The sequence below is a fragment of the Salvelinus fontinalis genome, unplaced genomic scaffold, assembly GCF_029448725.1.
Source record: "Salvelinus fontinalis isolate EN_2023a unplaced genomic scaffold, ASM2944872v1 scaffold_0001, whole genome shotgun sequence".
Taxonomy (NCBI): domain Eukaryota; kingdom Metazoa; phylum Chordata; class Actinopteri; order Salmoniformes; family Salmonidae; genus Salvelinus; species Salvelinus fontinalis.
The window spans coordinates 1,994,155-2,017,880 of NW_026600210.1; the positions used below are offsets into that span (position 1 = coordinate 1,994,155).

General features: G+C 44.0%; 1 protein-coding gene across 1 annotated transcript; it reads left to right on the plus strand.

Moving 5' to 3' along the window:
• Window positions 1-3,282: 3,282 nt before the first annotated feature.
• On the plus strand, window positions 3,283-21,932 carry fbxl22 (F-box and leucine-rich repeat protein 22). The gene is made up of 2 exons (XM_055910116.1): window positions 3,283-4,025; window positions 21,289-21,932. Exons 1-2 carry the CDS (start codon window positions 3,634-3,636, stop codon window positions 21,644-21,646), a joined length of 750 nt encoding a protein of 249 aa, XP_055766091.1. The 5' UTR covers window positions 3,283-3,633; the 3' UTR covers window positions 21,647-21,932.
• The last annotated feature ends 1,794 nt before the right edge of the window (window positions 21,933-23,726 follow it).

Sequence of the window (23,726 nt, forward strand, 5' to 3'; positions counted from 1 at the left end):
AACTGTAGGAGCTGTGGGTTTATGTCTCCTGTCACTGGGTCTACACATTAACACTGGATCTGAACTGTAGGAGCTGTGGGTTTATGTCTCCTGTCACTGGGTCTACACATTAACACTGGATCTGAACTGTAGGAGCTGTGGGTTTATGTCTCCTGTCACTGGGTCTACACATTAACACTGGATCTGAACTGAATGGAGCTGTGGGTTTATGTCTCCTGTCACTGGATCTGAACTGAATGGAGCTGTGGGTTTATGTCTCCTGTCACTGGGTCTACACATTAACACTGGATCTGAACTGAATGGAGCTGTGGGTTTGTCTCCTGTCACTGGATCTGAACTGAATGGAGCTGTGGGTTTATGTCTCCTGTCACTGGGTCTACACATTAACACTGGATCTGAACTGTAGGAGCTGGGGGTTTATGTCTCCTGTCACTGGGTCTACACATTAACACTGGATCTGAACTGTAGGAGCTGTGGGTGTATGTCTCCTGTCACTGGGTCTACACATTAACACTGGATCTGAACTGAATGGAGCTGTGGGTTTGTGTCTCCTGTCACTGGGTCTACACATTAACACTGGATCTGAACTGAATGGAGCTGTGGGTTTATGTCTCCTGTCACTGGGTCTACACATTAACACTGGGTCTACACATTAACACTGGATCTGAACTGAATGGAGCGGTGGGTTTATGTCTCCTGTCACTGGGTCTACACATTAACACTGGATCTGAACTGAATGGAGCTGTGGGTTTATGTCTCCTGTCACTGGATCTGAACTGAATGGAGCTGTGGGTTTATGTCTCCTGTCACTGGGTCTACACATTAACACTGGATCTGAACTGAATGGAGCTGTGGGTTTATGTCTCCTGTCACTGGGTCTACACATTAACACTGGATCTGAACTGAATGGAGCTGTGGGTTTATGTCTCCTGTCACTGGGTCTACACATTAACACTGGATCTGAATGGAGGGGTGGGTTTATGTCTCCTGTCACTGGATCTGAACTGAATGGAGCTGTGGGTTTATGTCTCCTGTCACTGGATCTACACATTAACACTGGATCTGAACTGAATGGAGCTGTGGGTTTATGTCTCCTGTCACTGGGTCTACACCTTAACACTGGATCTGAACTGAATGGAGCTGTGGGTTTATGTCTCCTGTCACTGGGTCTACACATTAACACTGGATCTGAGCTGGGGGTTTATGGCTCCTGTCACTGGGTCTACACATTAACACTGGATCTGAACTGTAGGAGCTGTGGGTTTATGTCTCCTGTCACTGGGTCTACACATTAACACTGGATCTGAACTGTAGGAGCTGTGGGGTTTATGTCTCCTGTCACTGGGTCTACACTAACACTGGATCTGAACTGTAGGAGCTGTGGGTTTATGTCTCCTGTCACTGGGTCTACACTAACACTGGATCTGAACTGTAGGAGCTGTGGGGTTTATGTCTCCTGTCACTGGGTCTACACATTAACACTGGATCTGAACTGAATGGAGCTGTGGGTTTATGTCTCCTGTCACTGGGACTACACATCAACACTGGGTCTGAACTGAATGGAGCTGTGGGTTTATGTCTCCTGTCACTGGGTCTACACATTAACACTGGGTCTGAACTGAATGGAGCTGGGGGTTTATGTCTCCTGTCACTGGGTCTACACATTAACACTGGATCTGAACTGTATGGAGCTGTGGGTTTATGTCTCCTGTCACTGGATCTACACATTAACACTGGATCTGAACTGTAGGAGCTGTGGGTTTATGTCTCCTGTCACTGGGTCTACACCTTAACACTGGATCTGAACTGTTAATAGTTCTGATGTCTTCAACATTATTCTACAATGTAGAAAATAGTAAAAATAAAGAAAAACCCTTGACTGAGTAGGTGTGTACAAACTTTTGACCGGTCGTGTATCTGTTCAGGCTGATGTATGTTTCAACCAATAAATAAAAAATATTTATATAGCCCTTCTTACATCAGCTGATATCTGAAAGTGCTGTACAGAAACCCAGCCTAAAACCCCAAACAGCAAGCAATGCAGGTGTAGAAGCACGGTGGCAAGGAAAAACTCCCATGAAAGGTCTAAACCTAGGAAGAAACCTAGAGAGGAACCAGGCTATGAGGGGTGGCCAGTCCTCTTCTGGCTGTGCCGGGTGGAGATTATAACAGAACATGGCCAAGATGTTCAAATGTTCATAAATGACCAGCATGGTCAAATAATAATAATCACAGTAGTTGTAGAGGGTGCAGCAAGTCAGCACCTCAGGAGTAAATGTCAGTTGGCTTTTCATAGCCGATCATTCAGAGTATCTCTACCGCTCCTGCTGTCTCTAGAGAGTTGATAACAGCAGGTCTGGGACAGGTAGCACGTCCGGTAGACAGGTCAGGGTTTCATAGCCGATCATTAAGAGTATCTCTACCGATCCTGCTGTCTCTAGAGAGTTGAAAACAGCAGGTCTGGGACAGGTAGCACGTCCGGTGAACAGGTCAGCACCTCAGGAGTAAATGTCCGTTGGCTTTTCATAGCCGATTATTCAGAGTTAGAGACAGCAGGTGCGGTAGAGAGAGAGTCCAAAACAGCAGGTCCGGGGACAAGGTAGCACGTCCAGTGAACAGACTGTTTCTATTTGAGGTGTATGTTCAGGCTGATGTATGTATTTGAGATTTTGGACCTCTACACTAGTGTAAACATCTGTCCTTGTCCAGAGAGCCAGAACCTGCGGAGGCAACAGGTTGACAGATGGGAGAGAGGAGTTTGTGTCTGTGCCCGTGTGTCTGACAGAGGGAGTGTGTGTCTATGCCCGTGTGTCTGTGTCTGACAGAGGGAGTGTGTGTCTGTGTCTGACAGAGGGAGTGTGTGTCTATGCCCGTGTGTCTGTGTCTGACAGAGGGAGTGTGTGTCTGTGTCTGACAGAGGGAGTGTGTGTCGATGCCCGTGTGTCTGTGTCTGACAGAGGGAGAGTGTGTCTGTGTCTGACAGAGGGAGAGTGTGTCTGTGTCTGACAGAGGGAGAGTGTGTCTGTGTCTGACAGAGGGAGAGTGTGTCTGTGTCTGACAGAGGGAGAGTGTGTCTGTGTCTGACAGAGGGAGAGTGTGTCTGTGTCTGACAGAGGGAGAGTGTGTCTGTGTCTGACAGAGGGAGAGTGTGTCTGTGTCTGACAGAGGGAGAGTGTGTCTGTGTCTGACAGAGGGAGAGTGTGTCTGTGTCTGACAGAGGGAGAGTGTGTCTTAGCTCACACACTTCTATCTCTGACAGCTCCACCAAACAGTTGTCCTCCACCTCCCAAAATAACCTCCATACCACAGCCTAATATGTCCAGCAGCAACTGTGTTACCCTCCAGCCCCCCACCCTGCTCCAAGCTCTCAGCCTGTGCTGAGAAGGCATCATATATCCAGGCAGGACAATACAGTCGATTTACTGCTGCCTCATTGTAGCCTGGTGACAGCTGGTCAGTGGTAAGCTTTGGGGACTCGAGGATCAGACGAGGCCTCTCTCTGTCCATCGGAGCCTAGTCAGCCAGTCTTTCTGTGTCTGTCCATCGGAGCCTGGTCAGCCAGTCTTTCTGTGTCTTTCTGCCGGCGTCTGGTCAGCCAGTCTTTCTGTGTCTTTCTGCCGGCGTCTCCTCACCATGCAGCCTTCAACCATGGACGTCAGCACCACCAAGCTCATCCAGCCCACTACGGACCTCACCATCACCCAGTTGAACCAGGAGTGTCTCCTCCACCTCCTCTCCTACCTGGATAAAGACAGTCGAAGGTGTTTCTCCCTGACCTGCCATCGCCTCAGAGAGGTCTACCTGGACCCCAGGCTGTGGTCACTGCTCTTGTTCCGCTCCCCCTCTGAGCTGAGGAGAGAGAACTATGTGTTAGGACCGTCGCTGCGCTATCTGGCGGTCACGTGGCACAGCACCAGGGTCAAGGTCTGTAACATAGAGGACTGGATGAAGAATCAGTTCCAGAAGGATCTCTGTAGCAAACATGAGAGTCTGGTCAGCAGCTTCCTAGAACGTGTCTGTACCATGTAAGTAAATATGTCTGCTTATATATGTTAACCTGTGTTTCTGTTTGTATATGTTAACCTGTGTTTCTGTTAACCTGTGTTTCTGTCTCTATATGTTAACCTGTGTTTCTGTCTGTATATGTTATCCTGTGTTTCTGTCTGTATATGTTAACCTGTGTTTCTGTCTGTATATATTAACCTGTGTTTCTGTCTGTATATATTAACCTGTGTTTCTGTCTGTATATGTTATCCTGTGTTTCTGTCTCTATATGTTAACCTGTGTTTCTGTTATCCTGTGTTTCTGTCTGTATATGTTAACCTGTGTTTCTGTCTGTATATATTAACCTGTGTTTCTGTCTGTATATGTTATCCTGTGTTTCTGTCTCTATATGTTAACCTGTGTTTCTGTTAACCTGTGTTTCTGTCTGTATATATTAACCTGTGTTTCTGTCTGTATATATTAACCTGTGTTTCTGTCTGTATATGTTATCCTGTGTTTCTGTCTCTATATGTTAACCTGTGTTTCTGTTATCCTGTGTTTCTGTCTGTATATGTTAACCTGTGTTTCTGTCTGTATATGTTAACCTGTGTTTCTGTCTGTATATGTTAACCTGTGTTTCTGTTAACCTGTGTTTCTGTTATCCTGTGTTTCTGTCTGTATATGTTAACCTGTGTTTCTGTTAACCTGTGTTTCTGTTAACCTGTGTTTCTGTCTGTATATGTTAACCTGTGTTTCTGTTATCCTGTGTTTCTGTCTGTATATGTTAACCTGTGTTTCTGTCTGTATATGTTATCCTGTGTTTCTGTCTGTATATGTTAACCTGTGTTTCTGTCTGTATATATTAACCTGTGTTTCTGTCTGTATATATTAACCTGTGTTTCTGTCTGTATATGTTATCCTGTGTTTCTGTCTCTATATGTTAACCTGTGTTTCTGTCTGTATATGTTAACCTGTGTTTCTGTCTGTATATGTTATCCTGTGTTTCTGTCTCTATATGTTAACCTGTGTTTCTGTTAACCTGTGTTTCTGTCTGTATATATTAACCTGTGTTTCTGTCTGTATATATTAACCTGTGTTTCTGTCTGTATATGTTATCCTGTGTTTCTGTCTCTATATGTTAACCTGTGTTTCTGTTATCCTGTGTTTCTGTCTGTATATGTTAACCTGTGTTTCTGTCTGTATATGTTAACCTGTGTTTCTGTCTGTATATGTTAACCTGTGTTTCTGTTAACCTGTGTTTCTGTTATCCTGTGTTTCTGTCTGTATATGTTAACCTGTGTTTCTGTTAACCTGTGTTTCTGTTAACCTGTGTTTCTGTCTGTATATGTTAACCTGTGTTTCTGTCTGTATATGTTAACCTGTGTTTCTGTCTGTATATGTTAACCTGTGTTTCTGTTACCCTGTGTTTCTGTCTGTATATGTTATCCTGTGTTTCTGTCTGTATATGTTAACCTGTGTTTCTGTTAACCTGTGTTTCTGTTAACCTGTGTTTCTGTCTGTATATGTTAACCTGTGTTTCTGTTAACCTGTGTTTCTGTTATCCTGTGTTTCTGTCTGTATATGTTAACCTGTGTTTCTGTCTGTATATGTTAACCTGTGTTTCTGTCTGTATATGTTAACCTGTGTTTCTGTCTGTATATGTTATCCTGTGTTTCTGTCTGTATATGTTAACCTGTGTTTCTGTCTGTATATGTTAACCTGTGTTTCTGTCTGTATATGTTAACCTGTGTTTCTGTCTGTATATGTTAACCTGTGTTTCTGTTTGTATATGTTAACCTGTGTTTCTGTCTGTATATGTTATCCTGTGTTTCTGTTATCCTGTGTTTCTGTCTGTATATGTTAACCTGTGTTTCTGTTTGTATATGTTAACCTGTGTTTCTGTCTGTATATGTTATCCTGTGTTTCTGTTTCCATCCAGTGCATTGGGAAAGTATTCAGACCCCTTGACTTTTTCCACATTTTGTTACGTAACAGCCTTATTGTAAAATGGATTAAAGAAAGATCCTCATCAATCTACTCACAATACCTCATAATGACATCACAATACCTCATAATGACATCACAATACCTCATAATGACATCACAATACCTCATAATGACAAAGCTAAAACAGGTTTTTAGAAATGTTTATAAATTTATTACAAATAAAAAAAACATACTGTATTCAGACCCTTTGGTATGAGACTGTAAATGGATTTCAGGTTCATCCTGTTTCCACTGATCATCCTTGAGATGTTTCTACAACTTGATTGGAGTCCAACTGTTGTAAATTCAATTGATTGGACATGATTTGGAAAGGCACATACCTGTCTATATAAAGGTCCCACAGTTGACAGTGCATGTCAGAGCAAAGACCAAGCAATGAGGTGGAAGCAATTGTCCGTAGAGCTCCTAAAGACTCTCAGACCGTGAGAAACAAGATTCTCTGGTCTGATGGAACCTAGATTGAACTCTGGCCTGAATTCCAACCGTCACGTCTGGAGGAAACCAGACACCATCCCTACGGTGAAGCCTGGTGGTGGCAGCATCGTGCTGTGGGCATGTTTTTCAGCGGCAGGGACTGGGAGACTAGTCAGGATCGAGGGAAAGATCAACGGAGCAAAGTACAGAGATCTTTGACGAAAACCTGGTCTAGAGAGCTCAGGATCTGATATTTATGCCTCTAACTTTCTCACTCATCATTATTCCCAATTCATTCAGGACCTTCCGTAACCATGGTAGCATCCACATTATTGTGAAAGTGTTAAGAAACATTATTATTTACAGTAAGTAACTCCAAAATGACACACCACATTATTTAGTGTTCATTTCTATTTCTAAACACAACCAAAACAAACAGCAAATGCATCCAACAAGTTTCTAGAGTCACAAGCTTGGGTGCTAGGAATATGGGACCAAATACTACCCTTTTGACTACTTAGGGTTAGGTGGGCATGAATTCAGTCTGGCCAGCTATTTAGTCTGATTTCAGAGCGCTCTTCTGAGAGAGCTCAGAATAACTGATGAATATGACCGGTGTCAGTGAACATCAGCAAATCAAATGTACAACAAATTATTGTCAGCAGCACAGTTAGTCACCAACACTCTAGATAACATGTAAACAGCCTAACCAGCTCTGCTACGGCTAGTAAAAACTGTAACAGTTAGTCACCAACACTCTAGATAACATGTAACCAGCTCTGCTACGGCGAGTAAAATGGTCAGAGTGAGCTGTTCTCTCATTTGTGTCTGGAAGTAGCTAGCTAGCCAACTTTAGCCAGTTAGCTTGGGTGCTTGGTTGGGACAACGCATGCATTGGCAGGCAAGTTTCAGAAAGACGAGCAGGCGATTCCTAATTGTTTTGAAATTACAGCACTTTTGGTACGTAGTCCCCAAAAGTAGGACAAATTGACTTATACACTGTAACAGTATAAACTTTACGTCGTCCCCTCGCCCCGACACGGGCGCGAACCAGGGACCCTCTACACACATCAACAACAGTCAACCACGAAGCATCGTTACCCATCGCTCCACAAAAGCCGCGGCCCTTGCAGAGCAAGGGGCAACCCTACTTAATGTCTCAGAGCAAGTGACGTAACTGATTGAAATGCTACTAGCGCGTACCCGCTAACTAGCTAGCCATTTCACATCCGTTACACACTACCAGTAAAAAGTTTTAGACACACCTACTCATTCAAGGGTTTTTAGTTCATTTTCATTTTCTACATTGTAGAATAATAGTGAAGACATTAAAACTATGAAATAACACATGTGGAATCATCTAGGTACTAAAATTAGTGTTAAAGAAATCTAAATGTTTTATATTTGAGATTCTTCAAATTGCCACCCTTTGCCTTGATGACAGCTTTGCACACTCTTGGCATTCTCTCAACCAGCTTCATGAGGTAGTCACCTGGAATGCATTTCAATTAACAGGTGTGTCTTAAGTTAATTTGTGGAATTTCTTAACTTCTTCACCGGGTCTTGCTTGTTAGTGCAAGAATAACTGATGAATTTACTATCTCTGAAGAGTGCTCTGGAATCGGAGTAGATCGCTAGCCAGAGTGAATTTGCAAATGCAAGAGATGCTAACTGGATAAGTCGTTCATCATAGCTAGCTAACTAGCTAGCAAAGTGATGGCCATTTCTTGCTAGCTAACCAAATGACACTTACATCTCTAGCTGTAGCCAATGAAAAACGATAAGAGGGGAAAAAGTCAGTCACCATCCACTGACATGACGTCCTCCTAGCAGCTAGCTAGCTAACATTAGGCTCTATGTTTTTAACTTGCTACATAAATAGATAAGCCTATTAGTCACGTTATGACTGACTTGTGATCATTGCTAGTTTGATTGTATTGACGTTCCCAGCCTTAGTTACATTTGTCAGTTTTTGTCCAAAATATTAAGTCATTGAAACTGAAACAATGCATCTTGAATGGAGGCAGCAGACAATGTACCAGTCCAGCTGTGATTTACAACCTGACAGAAATATGTTTTGGACAACCAAGAAATGTCTTGTTGAATTATATGAACCATGCATTGAACTGCATCCATCTATTCTGACAACAATGCCTTTGTGTACGTCATGAAAAGTTGAGTCAAATGGAACCTATTTTTTAAAACCTCAAAGTTGGTTTTGTAGCATAAACTGGAAATGTGGTATTTTTGACTGATATTATCTGGCAAGTAGTTAAAACACTGTCAGTTCCACTTTAAGGAGAGATGCATTAAGTCTCCAATATCTAGTTTTGGGGGTTGTTGTGCCGAGATCCAGATCTATCTACACTCGGACGTGGTCAGATATGACTGGGGCGTGGTCAGATATGACTGGGGCGTGGTCAGATATGACTGGGGCGTGGTCAGATACGACTGGGGCGTGGTCAGATACGACTGGGGCGTGGTCAGATACGACTGGGGCGTGGTCAGATACGACTGGGGCGTGGTCAGATATGACTGGGGCGTGGTCAGATACGACTGGGGCGTGGTCAGATACGACTTGGGCGTGGTCAGATAGGACTGGGGCGTGGTCAGATAGGACTGGGGCGTGGTCAGATAGGACTGGGGCGTGGTCAGATAGGGCTGGGGCGTGGTCAGATATGACTGGGGCGTGGTCAGATATGACTGGGGCGTGGTCAGATACGACTGGGGCGTGGTCAGATAGGACTGGGGCGTGGTCAGATAGGACTGGGGCGTGGTCAGATAGGACTGGGGCGTGGTCAGATAGGACTGGGGCGTGGTCAGATACGACTGGGGCGTGGTCAGATACGACTGGGGCGTGGTCAGATACGACTGGGGCGTGGTCAGATAGGACTGGGGCGTGGTCAGATAGGACTGGGGCGTGGTCAGATAGGACTGGGGCGTGGTCAGATAGGACTGGGGCGTGGTCAGATAGGACTGGTGCCTCTTCTGTTGGAACTAAAAGAAGAACATTAAACCCCCAGAATCTCTTCAGTTTAGCTCTGTTGCAGATAAATGTATCTTGTAAAATTTGCAGTTGAAACCTGTTTGAAGAACGTTAGAATTTTCTTCCTCTTGACTATAGAGAGCCCTCTTGTTGATACTAAAGTCTAATTAACATGAAAACGGTTTAAATTATGGAATTTGCTGACTTTCAGCACCATGAGCTGTCCATTTCCGATGCAAATAGTCCAGGTAGCCATTTGATTAGCTATTCATGAGTCTTGTGGCTTGGGGGTAGAAGCTGTTAAGAAGAATTTTGGACCTAGACTTGGTGCTACGGTACCGCTTGCCGTGCGGTAGCAGAGAGAACAGTCTATGACTAGGGTGGCTGGAGTCTTTTATGCCTTCCTCTGACACCGCCTGGTGTAGAGGTCCTGGATGGCAGGAAACTTGGCCCCAGTGATGTACTGGGCCGTACGTATTACTTCCTTAATATTGGATTTCGTGCACCAGCTGTTTACAAATAGACAGACCTCCACCCCTTGTCTTACCGGAGGCAGCTGTTCCATTTTGCCGATGGACCGAAAACCCAGCCAGCTGCATGTTATCCATGTCGTCGTTCAGCCACGACGCGGTGAAACATAAGATATTACAGTTTTTATTGTCCCGTTGGTAGGATATTAGTGATCATAGCTCGTCCATTTTGTTATCCAATGATTGTACGTTGGCTAATAGTACTGATGGTAGAGGCAGATTACCCAGTCGCCGTCGGATCCTTACAAGGCACCCCCGACCTACGTCCCCGATATCTCCGTCTCTTCTTCATGCGAAACACAGGGATTTGGGCCTTGTCGGGTGTCTGGAGGAAATCCTTCGCATCCGACTCGTAAAAAAAAATAATCTTCGTCCAGCACGAGGTGAGTCATCGCTGTCCTGATATCCAGAAGCTCTTTTTGGTCATAAGAGACGGTTGCAGAAAACATCATGTACATCCTACTGCTGCTGCCATCATTAACTGTCTGTCTGTCTCACACACACTCTCTGAGAGAAACACACGGGCCCCCCTCAGGACACTGTCTCCTGACTAGACTAGCAGGAACAGGTTGTCGGTATGTTGGAGGAGCAACAGCTGCTGTCTGGCCTCCTGACATCCCAGGTGAGCTGGTCTTGCTGTCAGTTACTGAGTGTCTGTCTGGTCACTACAGGGCTCATTGTCTTAAGTGGTATTGTTTTTGTGTCCTGAAGGTTATTGAGGTCACAGCTGTGAGATGACCGATGGGAGTGTTGCCTGTAAGATAAATCCTCTTCAACCCCCTAGAGAAGAACGTCTGATAAAAACACAATATAACAGAAAAAAACACAGTAATCTCCAGAAGCATTGGACAGTGACAATTTGTTTGGGCTCTGTACTCCATCACTTTGGATTTTTAAAAGACACAATTAATATGGGGTTGAAGTGCAGACTGTTAGCTTTCATGTCAGGGCATTTTCATCCATATTGGGTGAACTGTTTAGAAACTACAGCACTTTTTGTACACAGAATATAATGTTAGAATATAATGTTAGAATAGCACACTAATACATTCATGTGGAAGCTACCGTGGTTACGGATAATCCTGAATGAATCGTCAATAATGATGCGTGAGAAAGTTAGACTCACAAATATTCTAACCCCTAAGACATGCTAACCTTTCACCATTACAATAACAGGGGAGGTTAGCATTTTATATCATACCCTCAAGACATGCTAACCTCTCACCATTACCAATAACAGGGAGGTTAGCATTTTATATCATACCCCCAAGACATGCTAACCTCTCACCATTACAATAACAGGGAGGTTAGCATTTTATATCATACCCCCAAGACATGCTAACCTCTCACCATTACAATAACAGGGAGGTTAGCATTTTATATCATAACCCCAAGACATGCTAACCTCTCACCATTACCAATAACAGGGAGGTTAGCATTTTATATCATACCCACAAGACATGCTAACCTCTCACCATTACCAATAACAGGAAGGTTAGCATTTTATATCATACCCACAAGACATGCTAACCTCTCACCATTACAATAACAGGGAGGTTAGCATTTTATATCATACCCCCAAGACATGCTAACCTCTCACCATTAAAATAACAGGGGAGGTTAGCATTTTATATCATACCCTCAAGACATGCTAACCTCTCACCATTACAATAACAGGGGAGGTTAGCATTTTATATCATAACCCCAAGACATGCTAACCTCTCGCCATAACAATAACAGGGGAGGTTAGCATAGCCCCAAGACATGCTAACCTCTCACCAGTACAATAACAGGGGAGGTTAGCATTTTATATCATATCCCCATGACATGCTAACCTCTCACCATTACAATAACAGGGGAGGTTAGCATTTTATATCATATCCCCATGACATGCTAACCTCTCACCATTACAATAACAGTGAGGTTAGCATTTTATATCATAACCCCAAGACATGCTAACCTCTCACCATTACAATAACAGGGGAGGTTAGCATTTTATATCATAACCCCAAGACATGCTAACCTCTCACCATTACCAATAACAGGGGAGGTTAGCATTTTATATCATACCCTCAAGACATGCTAACCTCTCACCATTACAATAACAGGGGAGGTTAGCATTTTATATCATACCCCCAAGACATGCTAACCTCTCACCATTACAATAACAGGGAGGTTAGCATTTTATATCATACCCCCAAGCCATGCTAACCTCTCACCATTACCAATAACAGGGGAGGTTAGCATTTTATATCATACCCTCAAGACATGCTAACCTCTCACCATTACAATAACAGGGAGGTTAGCATTTCATATCATACCCACAAGCCATGCTAACCTCTCACCATTACCAATAACAGGGGAGGTTGGCATTTTATATCATACCCCCAAGACATGCTAACTTCTCACCATTACAATAACAGGGGAGGTTAGAATTTTATATCATACCCCCAAGACATGCTAACCTCTCACCATTACAATAACAGGGGAGGTTAGCATTTTATATCATACCCCCAAGACATGCTAACCTCTCACCATTAAAATAACAGGGGAGGTTAGCATTTTATATCATACCCCCAAGACATGCTAACCTCTCACCATTACAATAACAGGGGAGGTTAGCATTTTATATCATACCCCCAAGACATGCTAACCTCTCACCATTACAATAACAGGGGAGGTTAGCATTTTATATCATACCCCCAAGACATGCTAACCTCTCACCATTACAATAACAGGGAGATTAGCATTTTATATCCTACCCCCAAGACATGCTAACCTCTCACCATTACAATAACAGGGAGGTTAGCATTTTATATCCTACCCCCAAGACATGCTAACCTCTCACCATTACCAATAACAGGGAGGTTAGCATTTTATATCATACCCCCAAGACATGCTAACCTCTCACCATTACAATAACAGGGAGGTTAGCATTTTATATCATACCCCCAAGACATGCTAACCTCTCACCATTACAATAACAGGGAGGTTAGCATTTTATATCATAACCCCAAGACATGCTAACCTCTCACCATTACCAATAACAGGGAGGTTAGCATTTTATATCATACCCACAAGACATGCTAACCTCTCACCATTACCAATAACAGGAAGGTTAGCATTTTATATCATACCCACAAGACATGCTAACCTCTCACCATTACAATAACAGGGAGGTTAGCATTTTATATCATACCCCCAAGACATGCTAACCTCTCACCATTAAAATAACAGGGGAGGTTAGCATTTTATATCATACCCTCAAGACATGCTAACCTCTCACCATTACAATAACAGGGGAGGTTAGCATTTTATATCATAACCCCAAGACATGCTAACCTCTCGCCATAACAATAACAGGGGAGGTTAGCATAGCCCCAAGACATGCTAACCTCTCACCAGTACAATAACAGGGGAGGTTAGCATTTTATATCATATCCCCATGACATGCTAACCTCTCACCATTAAAATAACAGGGGAGGTTAGCATTTTATATCATATCCCCATGACATGCTAACCTCTCACCATTACAATAACAGTGAGGTTAGCATTTTATATCATAACCCCAAGACATGCTAACCTCTCACCATTACAATAACAGGGGAGGTTAGCATTTTATATCATAACCCCAAGACATGCTAACCTCTCACCATTACCAATAACAGGGGAGGTTTGCATTTTATATCATACCCTCAAGACATGCTAACCTCTCACCATTACAATAACAGGGGAGGTTAGCATTTTATATCATACCCCCAAGACATGCTAACCTCTCACCATTACAATAACAGGGAGGTTAGCATTTTATATCATACCCCCAAGCCATGCTAACCTCTCACCATTACCAATAACAGGGGAGGTTAGCATTTTATATCATACCCTCAAGACATGCTAACCTCTCACCATTACAATAACAGGGAGGTTAGCATTTCATATCATACCCACAAGCCATGCTAACCTCTCACCATTACCAATAACAGGGGAGGTTGGCATTTTATATCATACCCCCAAGACATGCTAACTTCTCACCATTACAATAACAGGGGAGGTTAGAATTTTATATCATACCCCCAAGACATGCTAACCTCTCACCATTACAATAACAGGGAGATTAGCATTTTATATCCTACCCCCAAGACATGCTAACCTCTCACCATTACAATAACAGGGAGGTTAGCATTTTATATCCTACCCCCAAGACATGCTAACCTCTCACCATTACAATAACAGGGGAGGTTAGCATTTTATATCATACCCCCAAGACATGCTAACCTCTCACCATTACAATAACAGGGAGGTTAGCATTTTATATCCTACCCCCAAGACATGCTAACCTCTCACCATTACAATAACAGGGAGGTTAGCATTTTATATCCTACCCCCAAGACATGCTAACCTCTCACCATTACAATAACAGGGAGGTTAGCATTTTATATCATAACACCAAGACATGCTAACCTCTCACCATTACAATAACAGGGGAGGTTAGCATTTTATATCATACCCCCAAGACATGCTAACCTCTCATCATTACAATAACAGGGGAGGTTAACATTTTATGTCATACCCCTAAAACATGCTAACCTCTCAGCATTACAATAACAGGGAGGTTAGCATTTTATATCATAACACCAAGACATGCTAACCTCTCACCATTACCAATAACAGGGAGGTTAGCATTTTATATCATACCCTCCAAGACATGCTAACTTCTCACCATTACAATAACAGGGGATGTTAGCATTTTATATCATACCCCCAAGAGGTTAGCATTTTATATCATAACACCAAGACATGCTAACCTCTCACCATTACAATAACAGGGGATGTTAACATTTTATATCATACCCCCAAGAGGTTAGCATTTTATATCATAACACCAAGACATGCTAACCTCTCACCATTACAATAACAGGGAGGTTAGCATTTTATATCATACCCCCAAGACATGCTAACCTCTCACCATTACAATAACAGGGGAGGTTAGCATTTTATATCATATCCCCAAGACATGCTAACCTCTCACCATTACAATAACAGGGGAGATTAGCATTTTATATCATACCCTCAAGACATGCTAACCTCTCACCATTACCAATAACAGGGGAGGTTAGCATTTTATATCATACCCCCAAGACATGCTAACCTCTCACCATTACAATAACAGGGGAGGTTAGCATTTTATATCCCCAAGACATGCTAACCTCTCACCATTACAATAACAGGGGAGGTTAGCATTTTATATCATACCCCCAAGAGGTTAGCATTTTATATCATAACACCAAGACATGCTAACCTCTCACCATTACAATAACAGGGGATGTTAACATTTTATATCATACCCCCAAGAGGTTAGCATTTTATATCATAACACCAAGACATGCTAACCTCTCACCATTACAATAACAGGGAGGTTAGCATTTTATATCATACCCCCAAGACATGCTAACCTCTCACCATTACAATAACAGGGGAGGTTAGCATTTTATATCATATCCCCAAGACATGCTAACCTCTCACCATTACAATAACAGGGGAGATTAGCATTTTATATCATACCCTCAAGACATGCTAACCTCTCACCATTACCAATAACAGGGGAGGTTAGCATTTTATATCATACCCCCAAGACATGCTAACCTCTCACCATTACAATAACAGGGGAGGTTAGCATTTTATATCCCCAAGACATGCTAACCTCTCACCATTACAATAACAGGGGAGGTTAGCATTTTATATCATATCCCCAAGACATGCTAACCTCTCACCATTACAATAACAGGGAGGTTAGCATTAAATATCATACCCCCAAGACATGCTAACCTCTCACCATTACAATAACAGGGAGGTTAGCATTTTATATCATACCCCCAAGACATGCTAACCTCTCACCATTACAATAACAGGGAGGTTAGCATTTTATATCATATCCCCAAGACATGCTCCCATCTCCACAGAGGAACTCTGGAGCTCTGTCATAGTGAATTTGGTTTTTCTGTTTTATATTTTCAGTACATTTTGTTTGAAAAAAATCACTTTGTCATTACGGGGGGTTGTGATGTCATTATGGGGGGTTGTGATGTCATTATGGGGGGTTGTGATGTCATTATTGGGGGTTGTGTGTAGATTGATGAGGAAAAAAATTGATTTAATCCCTTTTAGAATAAGTCTGTAACGTAACAAAATGTCAAAGTCAAGGGGTCTGAATACTTTCCGAAGGCACTGTGTATGTATATGTTGTTCAGTGTAATATTAATACAATGTATTTATATAGTGCTTTTCAAGGACCGACCATCGCCTAACAGCCTTAAGAGTCTATTGACACAACCTTGTGTCAATCTAAGTTACATAAGAAGAAAAAACGTTTTGTTTTTGCATGGGCTCCATCTCAATCATCCGCCTATGTAGAACTTCCGTACTACAGTGGTGTTTGTCAGACCTTGAGACATCCCGAAAATAAATAGGTCTTTTCACAAAAAAAACATCTGTAGCGTCCGAACGGTTAGGCTGTTTTGCTCAACGACCCCCACAACCCCAATGGGACTCCTCTGCCACTGATATGACCTCACTGTGGAATGGGGAGGCTCTCACAAACACCATGGTGTTCTCCGTGTTCCCCTACGACCCCACAAGTGTCACGGGACTCTGCTGAAGGTGACCCGGACAAATGTATGAAGTAGTTTTGTGACAGAAAAAATAAGGGTTTAAATATGTGCAAAAAAATATAGATATTTCCTCAGCTTTATTTTATCTTCTAGATACAAGAGAGACACTTTATTGACCCTCCAGGTCTTGTTAGTTTAGTACCAGCCTTAACCTGGTCTCTTGTCCTCCCTCCAGGTCTTGTTAGTTTAGTACCAGCCTTAACCTGGTCTCTTGTCCTCCCTCCAGGTCTTGTTAGTTTAGTACCAGCCTTAACCTGGTCTCTTGTCCTCCCTCCCTCCAAGTCTTGTTAGTTTAGTACCAGCCTTAACCTGGTCTCTTGTCCTTCCTCCCTCCAGGTCTTGTTAGTTTAGTACCAGCCTTAACCTGGTCTCTTGTCCTCCCTCCAGGTCTTGTTAGTTTAGTACCAGCCTTAACCTGGTCTCTTGTCCTCCCTCCCTCCAGGTCTTGTTAGTTTAGTACCAGCCTTAACCTGGTCTCTTGTCCTTCCTCCCTCCAGGTCTTGTTAGTTTAGTACCAGCCTTAACCTGGTCTCTTGTCCTCCCTCCAGGTCTTGTTAGTTTAGTACCAGCCTTAACCTGGTCTCTTGTCCTCCCTCCAGGTCTTGTTAGTTTAGTACCAGCCTTAACCTGGTCTCTTGTCCTCCCTCCAGGTCTTGTTAGTTTAGTACCAGCCTTAACCTGGTCTCTTGTCCTTCCTCCAGGTCTTGTTAGTTTAGTACCAGCCTTAACCTGGTCTCTTGTCCTCCCTCCAGGTCTTGTTAGTTTAGTACCAGCCTTAACCTGGTCTCTTGTCCTTCCTCCAGGTCTTGTTAGTTTAGTACCAGCCTTAACCTGGTCTCTTGTCCTTCCTCCCTCCAGGTCTTGTTAGTTTAGTACCAGCCTTAACCTGGTCTCTTGTCCTCCCTCCCTCCAGGTCTTGTTAGTTTAGTACCAGCCTTAACCTGGTCTCTTGTCCTTCCTCCCTCCAGGTCTTGTTAGTTTAGTACCAGCCTTAACCTGGTCTCTTGTCCTCCCTCCCTCCAGGTCTTGTTAGTTTAGTACCAGCCCCCTTAACCTGGTCTCTTGTCCTCCCTCCCTCCAGGTCTTGTTAGTTTAGTACCAGCCCCCTTAACCTGGTCTCTTGTCCTCCCTCCCTCCAGGTCTTGTTAGTTTAGTACCAGCCCCCTTAACCTGGTCTCTTGTCCTTCCTCCCTCCAGGTCTTGTTAGTTTAGTACCAGCCCCCTTAACCTGGTCTCTTGTCCTCCCTCCCTCCAGGTCTTGTTAGTTTAGTACCAGCCTTAACCTGGTCTCTTGTCCCTCCTCCAGGTCTTGTTAGTTTAGTACCAGCCTTAACCTGGTCTCTTGTCCTCCCTCCAGGTCTTGTTAGTTTAGTACCAGCCTTAACCTGGTCTCTTGTCCTCCATCCAAGTCTTGTTAGTTTAGTACCAGCCTTAACCTGGTCTCTTGTCCTTCCTCCAGGTCTTGTTAGTTTAGTACCAGCCTTAACCTGGTCTCTTGTCCTTCCTCCCTCCAGGTCTTGTTAGTTTAGTACCAGCCTTAACCTGGTCTCTTGTCCTCCCTCCCTCCAGGTCTTGTTAGTTTAGTACCAGCCTTAACCTGGTCTCTTGTCCTTCCTCCCTCCAGGTCTTGTTAGTTTAGTACCAGCCTTAACCTGGTCTCTTGTCCTCCCTCCAGGTCTTGTTAGTTTAGTACCAGCCTTAACCTGGTCTCTTGTCCTTCCTCCAGGTCTTGTTAGTTTAGTACCAGCCTTAACCTGGTCTCTTGTCCTTCCTCCCTCCAGGTCTTGATAGTTTAGTACCAGCCTTAACCTGGTCTCTTGTCCTCCCTCCCTCCAGGTCTTGTTAGTTTAGTACCAGCATTAACCTGGTCTCTTGTCCTCCCTCCAGGTCTTGTTAGTTTAGTACCAGCCTTAACCTGGTCTCTTGTCCCTCCTCCAGGTCTTGTTAGTTTAGTACCAGCCTTAACCTGGTCTCTTGTCCTTCCTCCAGGTCTTGTTAGTTTAGTACCAGCCTTAACCTGGTCTCTTGTCCTTCCTCCCTCCAGGTCTTGTTAGTTTAGTACCAGCCTTAACCTGGTCTCTTGTCCTCCCTCCAGGTCTTGTTAGTTTAGTACCAGCCTTAACCTGGTCTCTTGTCCTTCCTCCAGGTCTTGTTAGTTTAGTACCAGCCTTAACCTGGTCTCTTGTCCTTCCTCCCTCCAGGTCTTGTTAGTTTAGTACCAGCCTTAACCTGGTCTCTTGTCCTTCCTCCAGGTCTTGTTAGTTTAGTACCAGCCTTAACCTGGTCTCTTGTCCTCCCTCCAGGTCTTGTTAGTTTAGTACCAGCCTTAACCTGGTCTCTTGTCCTCCCTCCAGGTCTTGTTAGTTTAGTACCAGCCTTAACCTGGTCTCTTGTCCTCCCTCCAGGTCTTGTTAGTTAAGTACCAGCCTTAACCTGGTCTCTTGTCCTTCCTCCCTCCAGGTCTTGTTAGTTTAGTACCAGCCTTAACCTGGTCTCTTGTCCTTCCTCCAGGTCTTGTTAGTTTAGTACCAGCCTTAACCTGGTCTCTTGTCCTTCCTCCAGGTCTTGTTAGTTTAGTACCAGCCTTAACCTGGTCTCTTGTCCTTCCTCCAGGTCTTGTTAGTTTAGTACCAGCCTTAACCTGGTCTCTTGTCCTTCCTCCCTCCAGGTCTTTGACTGCTACTGTAGATAATGTTATGTATGCTTTATAACCACACACTTTTCCTTCTAGCACTAACTTTTCTGATGCCTTCTTAATTGAGGAGAACATGTACTGACTATGACATGTGGTTGTCTCACCTAGCTATCTGTAGATGAATGTACTGACTATGACTGTGATATGTGGTTGTCTCACCTAGCTATCTGTAGATGAATGTACTGACTATGACTGTGATATGTGGTTGTCTCACCTAGCTATCTGTAGATGAATGTACTGACTATGACTGTGATATGTGGTTGTCCCACCTAGCTATCTGTAGATGAATGTACTGACTATGACTGTGATATGTGGTTGTCCCACCTAGCTATCTGGAGATGAATGTACTGACTATGACTGTGATATGTGGTTGTCCCACCTAGCTATCTGAAGATGAATGTACTGACTGTGACTGTGATATGTGGTTGTCCCACCTAGCTATCTGGAGATGAATGTACTGACTATGACTGTGATATGTGGTTGTCCCACCTAGCTATCTGGAGATGAATGTACTAACTATGACTGTGATATGTGGTTGTCCCACCTAGCTATCTGAAGATGAATGTACTGACTGTGATATGTGGTTGTCCCACCTAGCTATCTGTAGATGAATGTACTGACTGTGATATGTGGTTGTCCCACCTAGCTATCTGTAGATGAATGTACTGACTATGACTGTGATATGTGGTTGTCCCACCTAGCTATCTGGAGATGAATGTACTGACTATGACTGTGATATGTGGTTGTCCCACCTAGCTATCTGGAGATGAATGTACTAACTATGACTGTGATATGTGGTTGTCCCACCTAGCTATCTGAAGATGAATGTACTGACTGTGATATGTGGTTGTCCCACCTAGCTATCTGTAGATGAATGTACTGACTGTGATATGTGGTTGTCCCACCTAGCTATCTGGAGATGAATGTACTGACTATGACTGTGATATGTGGTTGTCTCACCTAGCTATCTGGAGATGAATGTACTGACTATGACTGTGATATGTGGTTGTCTCACCTAGCTATCTGTAGATGAATGTACTGACTGTGATATGTGGTTGTCTCACCTAGCTATCTGTAGATGAATGTACTGACTGTGATATGTGGTTGTCCCACCTAGCTATCTGGAGATGAATGTACTAACTATGACTGTGATATGTGGTTGTCTCACCTAGCTATCTGAAGATGAATGTACTGACTATGACTGTGATATGTGGTTGTCTCACCTAGCTATCTGTAGATGAATGTACTGACTGTGATATGTGGTTGTCTCACCTAGCTATCTGTAGATGAATGTACTGACTGTGATATGTGGTTGTCTCACCTAGCTATCTGGAGATGAATGTACTGACTATGACTGTGATATGTGGTTGTCTCACCTAGCTATCTGGAGATGAATGTACTGACTATGATATGTGGTTGTCTCACCTAGCTATCTGGAGATGAATGTACTGACTATGACTGTGATATGTGGTTGTCCCACCTAGCTATCTGAAGATGAATGTACTGACTATGACTGTGATATGTGGTTGTCCCACCTAGCTATCTGTAGATGAATGTACTGACTGTGATATGTGGTTGTCCCACCTAGCTATCTGTAGATGAATGTACTGACTGTGATATGTGGTTGTCCCACCTAGCTATCTGGAGATGAATGTACTGACTATGACTGTGATATGTGGTTGTCCCACCTAGCTATCTGGAGATGAATGTACTGACTATGACTGTGATATGTGGTTGTCCCACCTAGCTATCTGGAGATGAATGTACTGACTATGACTGTGATATGTGGTTGTCCCACCTAGCTATCTGTAGATGAATGTACTGACTATGACTGTGATATGTGGTTGTCCCACCTAGCTATCTGTAGATGAATGTACTGACTATGACTGTGATATGTGGTTGTCTCACCTAGCTATCTGTAGATGAATGTACTGACTGTCTCTCTTCAAGAACACCTGCTAAATTCCTCAAATGTTAAATCTACATGCTCCTTCCTTTCTCCAGGTGTCCTAACCTGCTGTCCCTGACCCTGTCTGGCTGCGGGCATATCTCCGACCAGGAAGTGATCCGTGTTCTGCAGAGCTGCAGTCGACTCCGCTCCCTCCGTCTGGAGAACTGCGTCCGGGTCACAGATCTAACCCTGCGGGCCCTGGTGCTCCACGGGGCCGGGCTCCACCAGGTCACAGTGGACTTCTGCCGTAACGTTACCCAGGCAGGGCTGGAGACGGTCAGGGAAAGACGGCCGGACATTAGGCTGACCGCTGAGAGGAGCGCAGGGATGATACCTGATAGTAAACCGGACAAGAGGACGCAGCTACCACTCAGACGGAGTCTTATGCAGAGGGTCCTAATGTTCTCCTGATGACACTACGCCTGTGTCTCTATGGGCCCTGGTTAAAATGAGTGCACTACATAGGGAATAGGGAGCTATTTACGACTAGTGTTCCATTTGGGAGACAACCTACTGCTGCAGAAGGTCCTGCTGTTATCATGATGAGAGGCTATGGCTGGGTCCCAAGTGGCCCCCTATTCCCTTTGTAGTGCACTACTTTAGACCAGAACCCAATATGGACTGCAGAAGGTTCAGCTGTTATCCTGATGACCAGAACCCAATATGGACTGCAGAAGGTTCAGCTGTTATCCTGATGACCAGAACCCAATATGGACTGCAGAAGGTTCAGCTGTTATCCTGATGACCAGAACCCAATATGGACTACAGAAGGTTATCCTGATGACCAGAACCCAATATGGACTACAGAAGGTTCAGCTGTTATCCTGATGACCAGAACCCAATATGGACTACAGAAGGTTCTGCTGATGACCAGAACCCAATACGGACTGCAGAAGGTTCAGCTGTTATCCTGATGACCAGAACCCAATATGGACTGCAGAAGGTTCAGCTGTTATCCTGATGACCAGAACCCAATATGGACTACAGAAGGTTCAGCTGTTATCCTGATGACCAGAACCCAATATGGACTGCAGAAGGTTCTGCTGATGACCAGAACCCAATATGGACTACAGAAGGTTATCCTGATGACCAGAACCCAATAAGGACTACAGAAGGTTCTGCTGATGACCAGAACCCAATATGGACTGCAGAAGGTTATCCTGATGATCAGAACCCAATATGGACTACAGAAGGTTCAGCTGATGACCAGAACCCAATACGGACTACAGAAGGTTCAGCTGATGACCAGAACCCAATATGGACTGCAGAAGGTTATCCTGATGATCAGAACCCAATATGGACTACAGAAGGTTCAGCTGATGACCAGAACCCAATACGGACTACAGAAGGTTCAGCTGATGACCAGAACCCAATATGGACTGCAGAAGGTTCAGCTGTTATCCTGATGACCAGAACCCGATATGGACTGCAGAAGGTTATCCTGATGACCAGAACCCAATATGGACTGCAGAAGGTTATCCTGATGACCAGAACCCAATATGGACTGCAGAAGGTTCAGCTGTTATCCTGATGACCAGAACCCAATATGGACTGCAGAAGGTTATCCTGATGACCAGAACCCAATATGGACTGCAGAAGGTTCAGCTGTTATCCTGATGACCAGAACCCAATATGGACTGCAGAAGGTTATCCTGATGACCAGAACCCAATATGGACTGCAGAAGGTTATCCTGATGACCAGAACCCAATATGGACTGCAGAAGGTTCAGCTGTTATCCTGATGACCAGAACCCAATATGGACTGCAGAAGGTTATCCTGATGACCAGAACCCAATATGGACTGCAGAAGGTTCAGCTGTTATCCTGATGACCAGAACCCAATATGGACTGCAGAAGGTTATCCTGATGACCAGAACCCAATATGGACTGCAGAAGGTTATCCTGATGACCAGAACCCAATATGGACTGCAGAAGGTTATCCTGATGACCAGAACCCAATACGGACTGCAGAAGGTTATCCTGATGACCAGAACCCAATATGGACTGCAGAAGGTTCAGCTGTTATCCTGATGACCAGAACCCAATATGGACTGCAGAAGGTTCAGCTGTTATCCTGATGACCAGAACCCAATATGGACTGCAGAAGGTTCTGCTGATGACCAGAACCCAATATGGACTGCAGAAGGTTATCCTGATGACCAGAACCCAATATGGACTGCAGAAGGTTCAGCTGTTATCCTGATGACCAGAACCCAATATGGACTGCAGAAGGTTATCCTGATGACCAGAACCCAATATGGACTGCAGAAGGTTCAGCTGTTATCCTGATGACCAGAACCCAATATGGACTGCAGAAGGTTATCCTGATGACCAGAACCCAATATGGACTGCAGAAGGTTCAGCTGTTATCCTGATGACCAGAACCCAATATGGACTGCAGAAGGTTCTGCTGATGACCAGAACCCAATACGGACTACAGAAGGTTCAGCTGTTATCCTGATGACCAGAACCCAATATGGACTACAGAAGG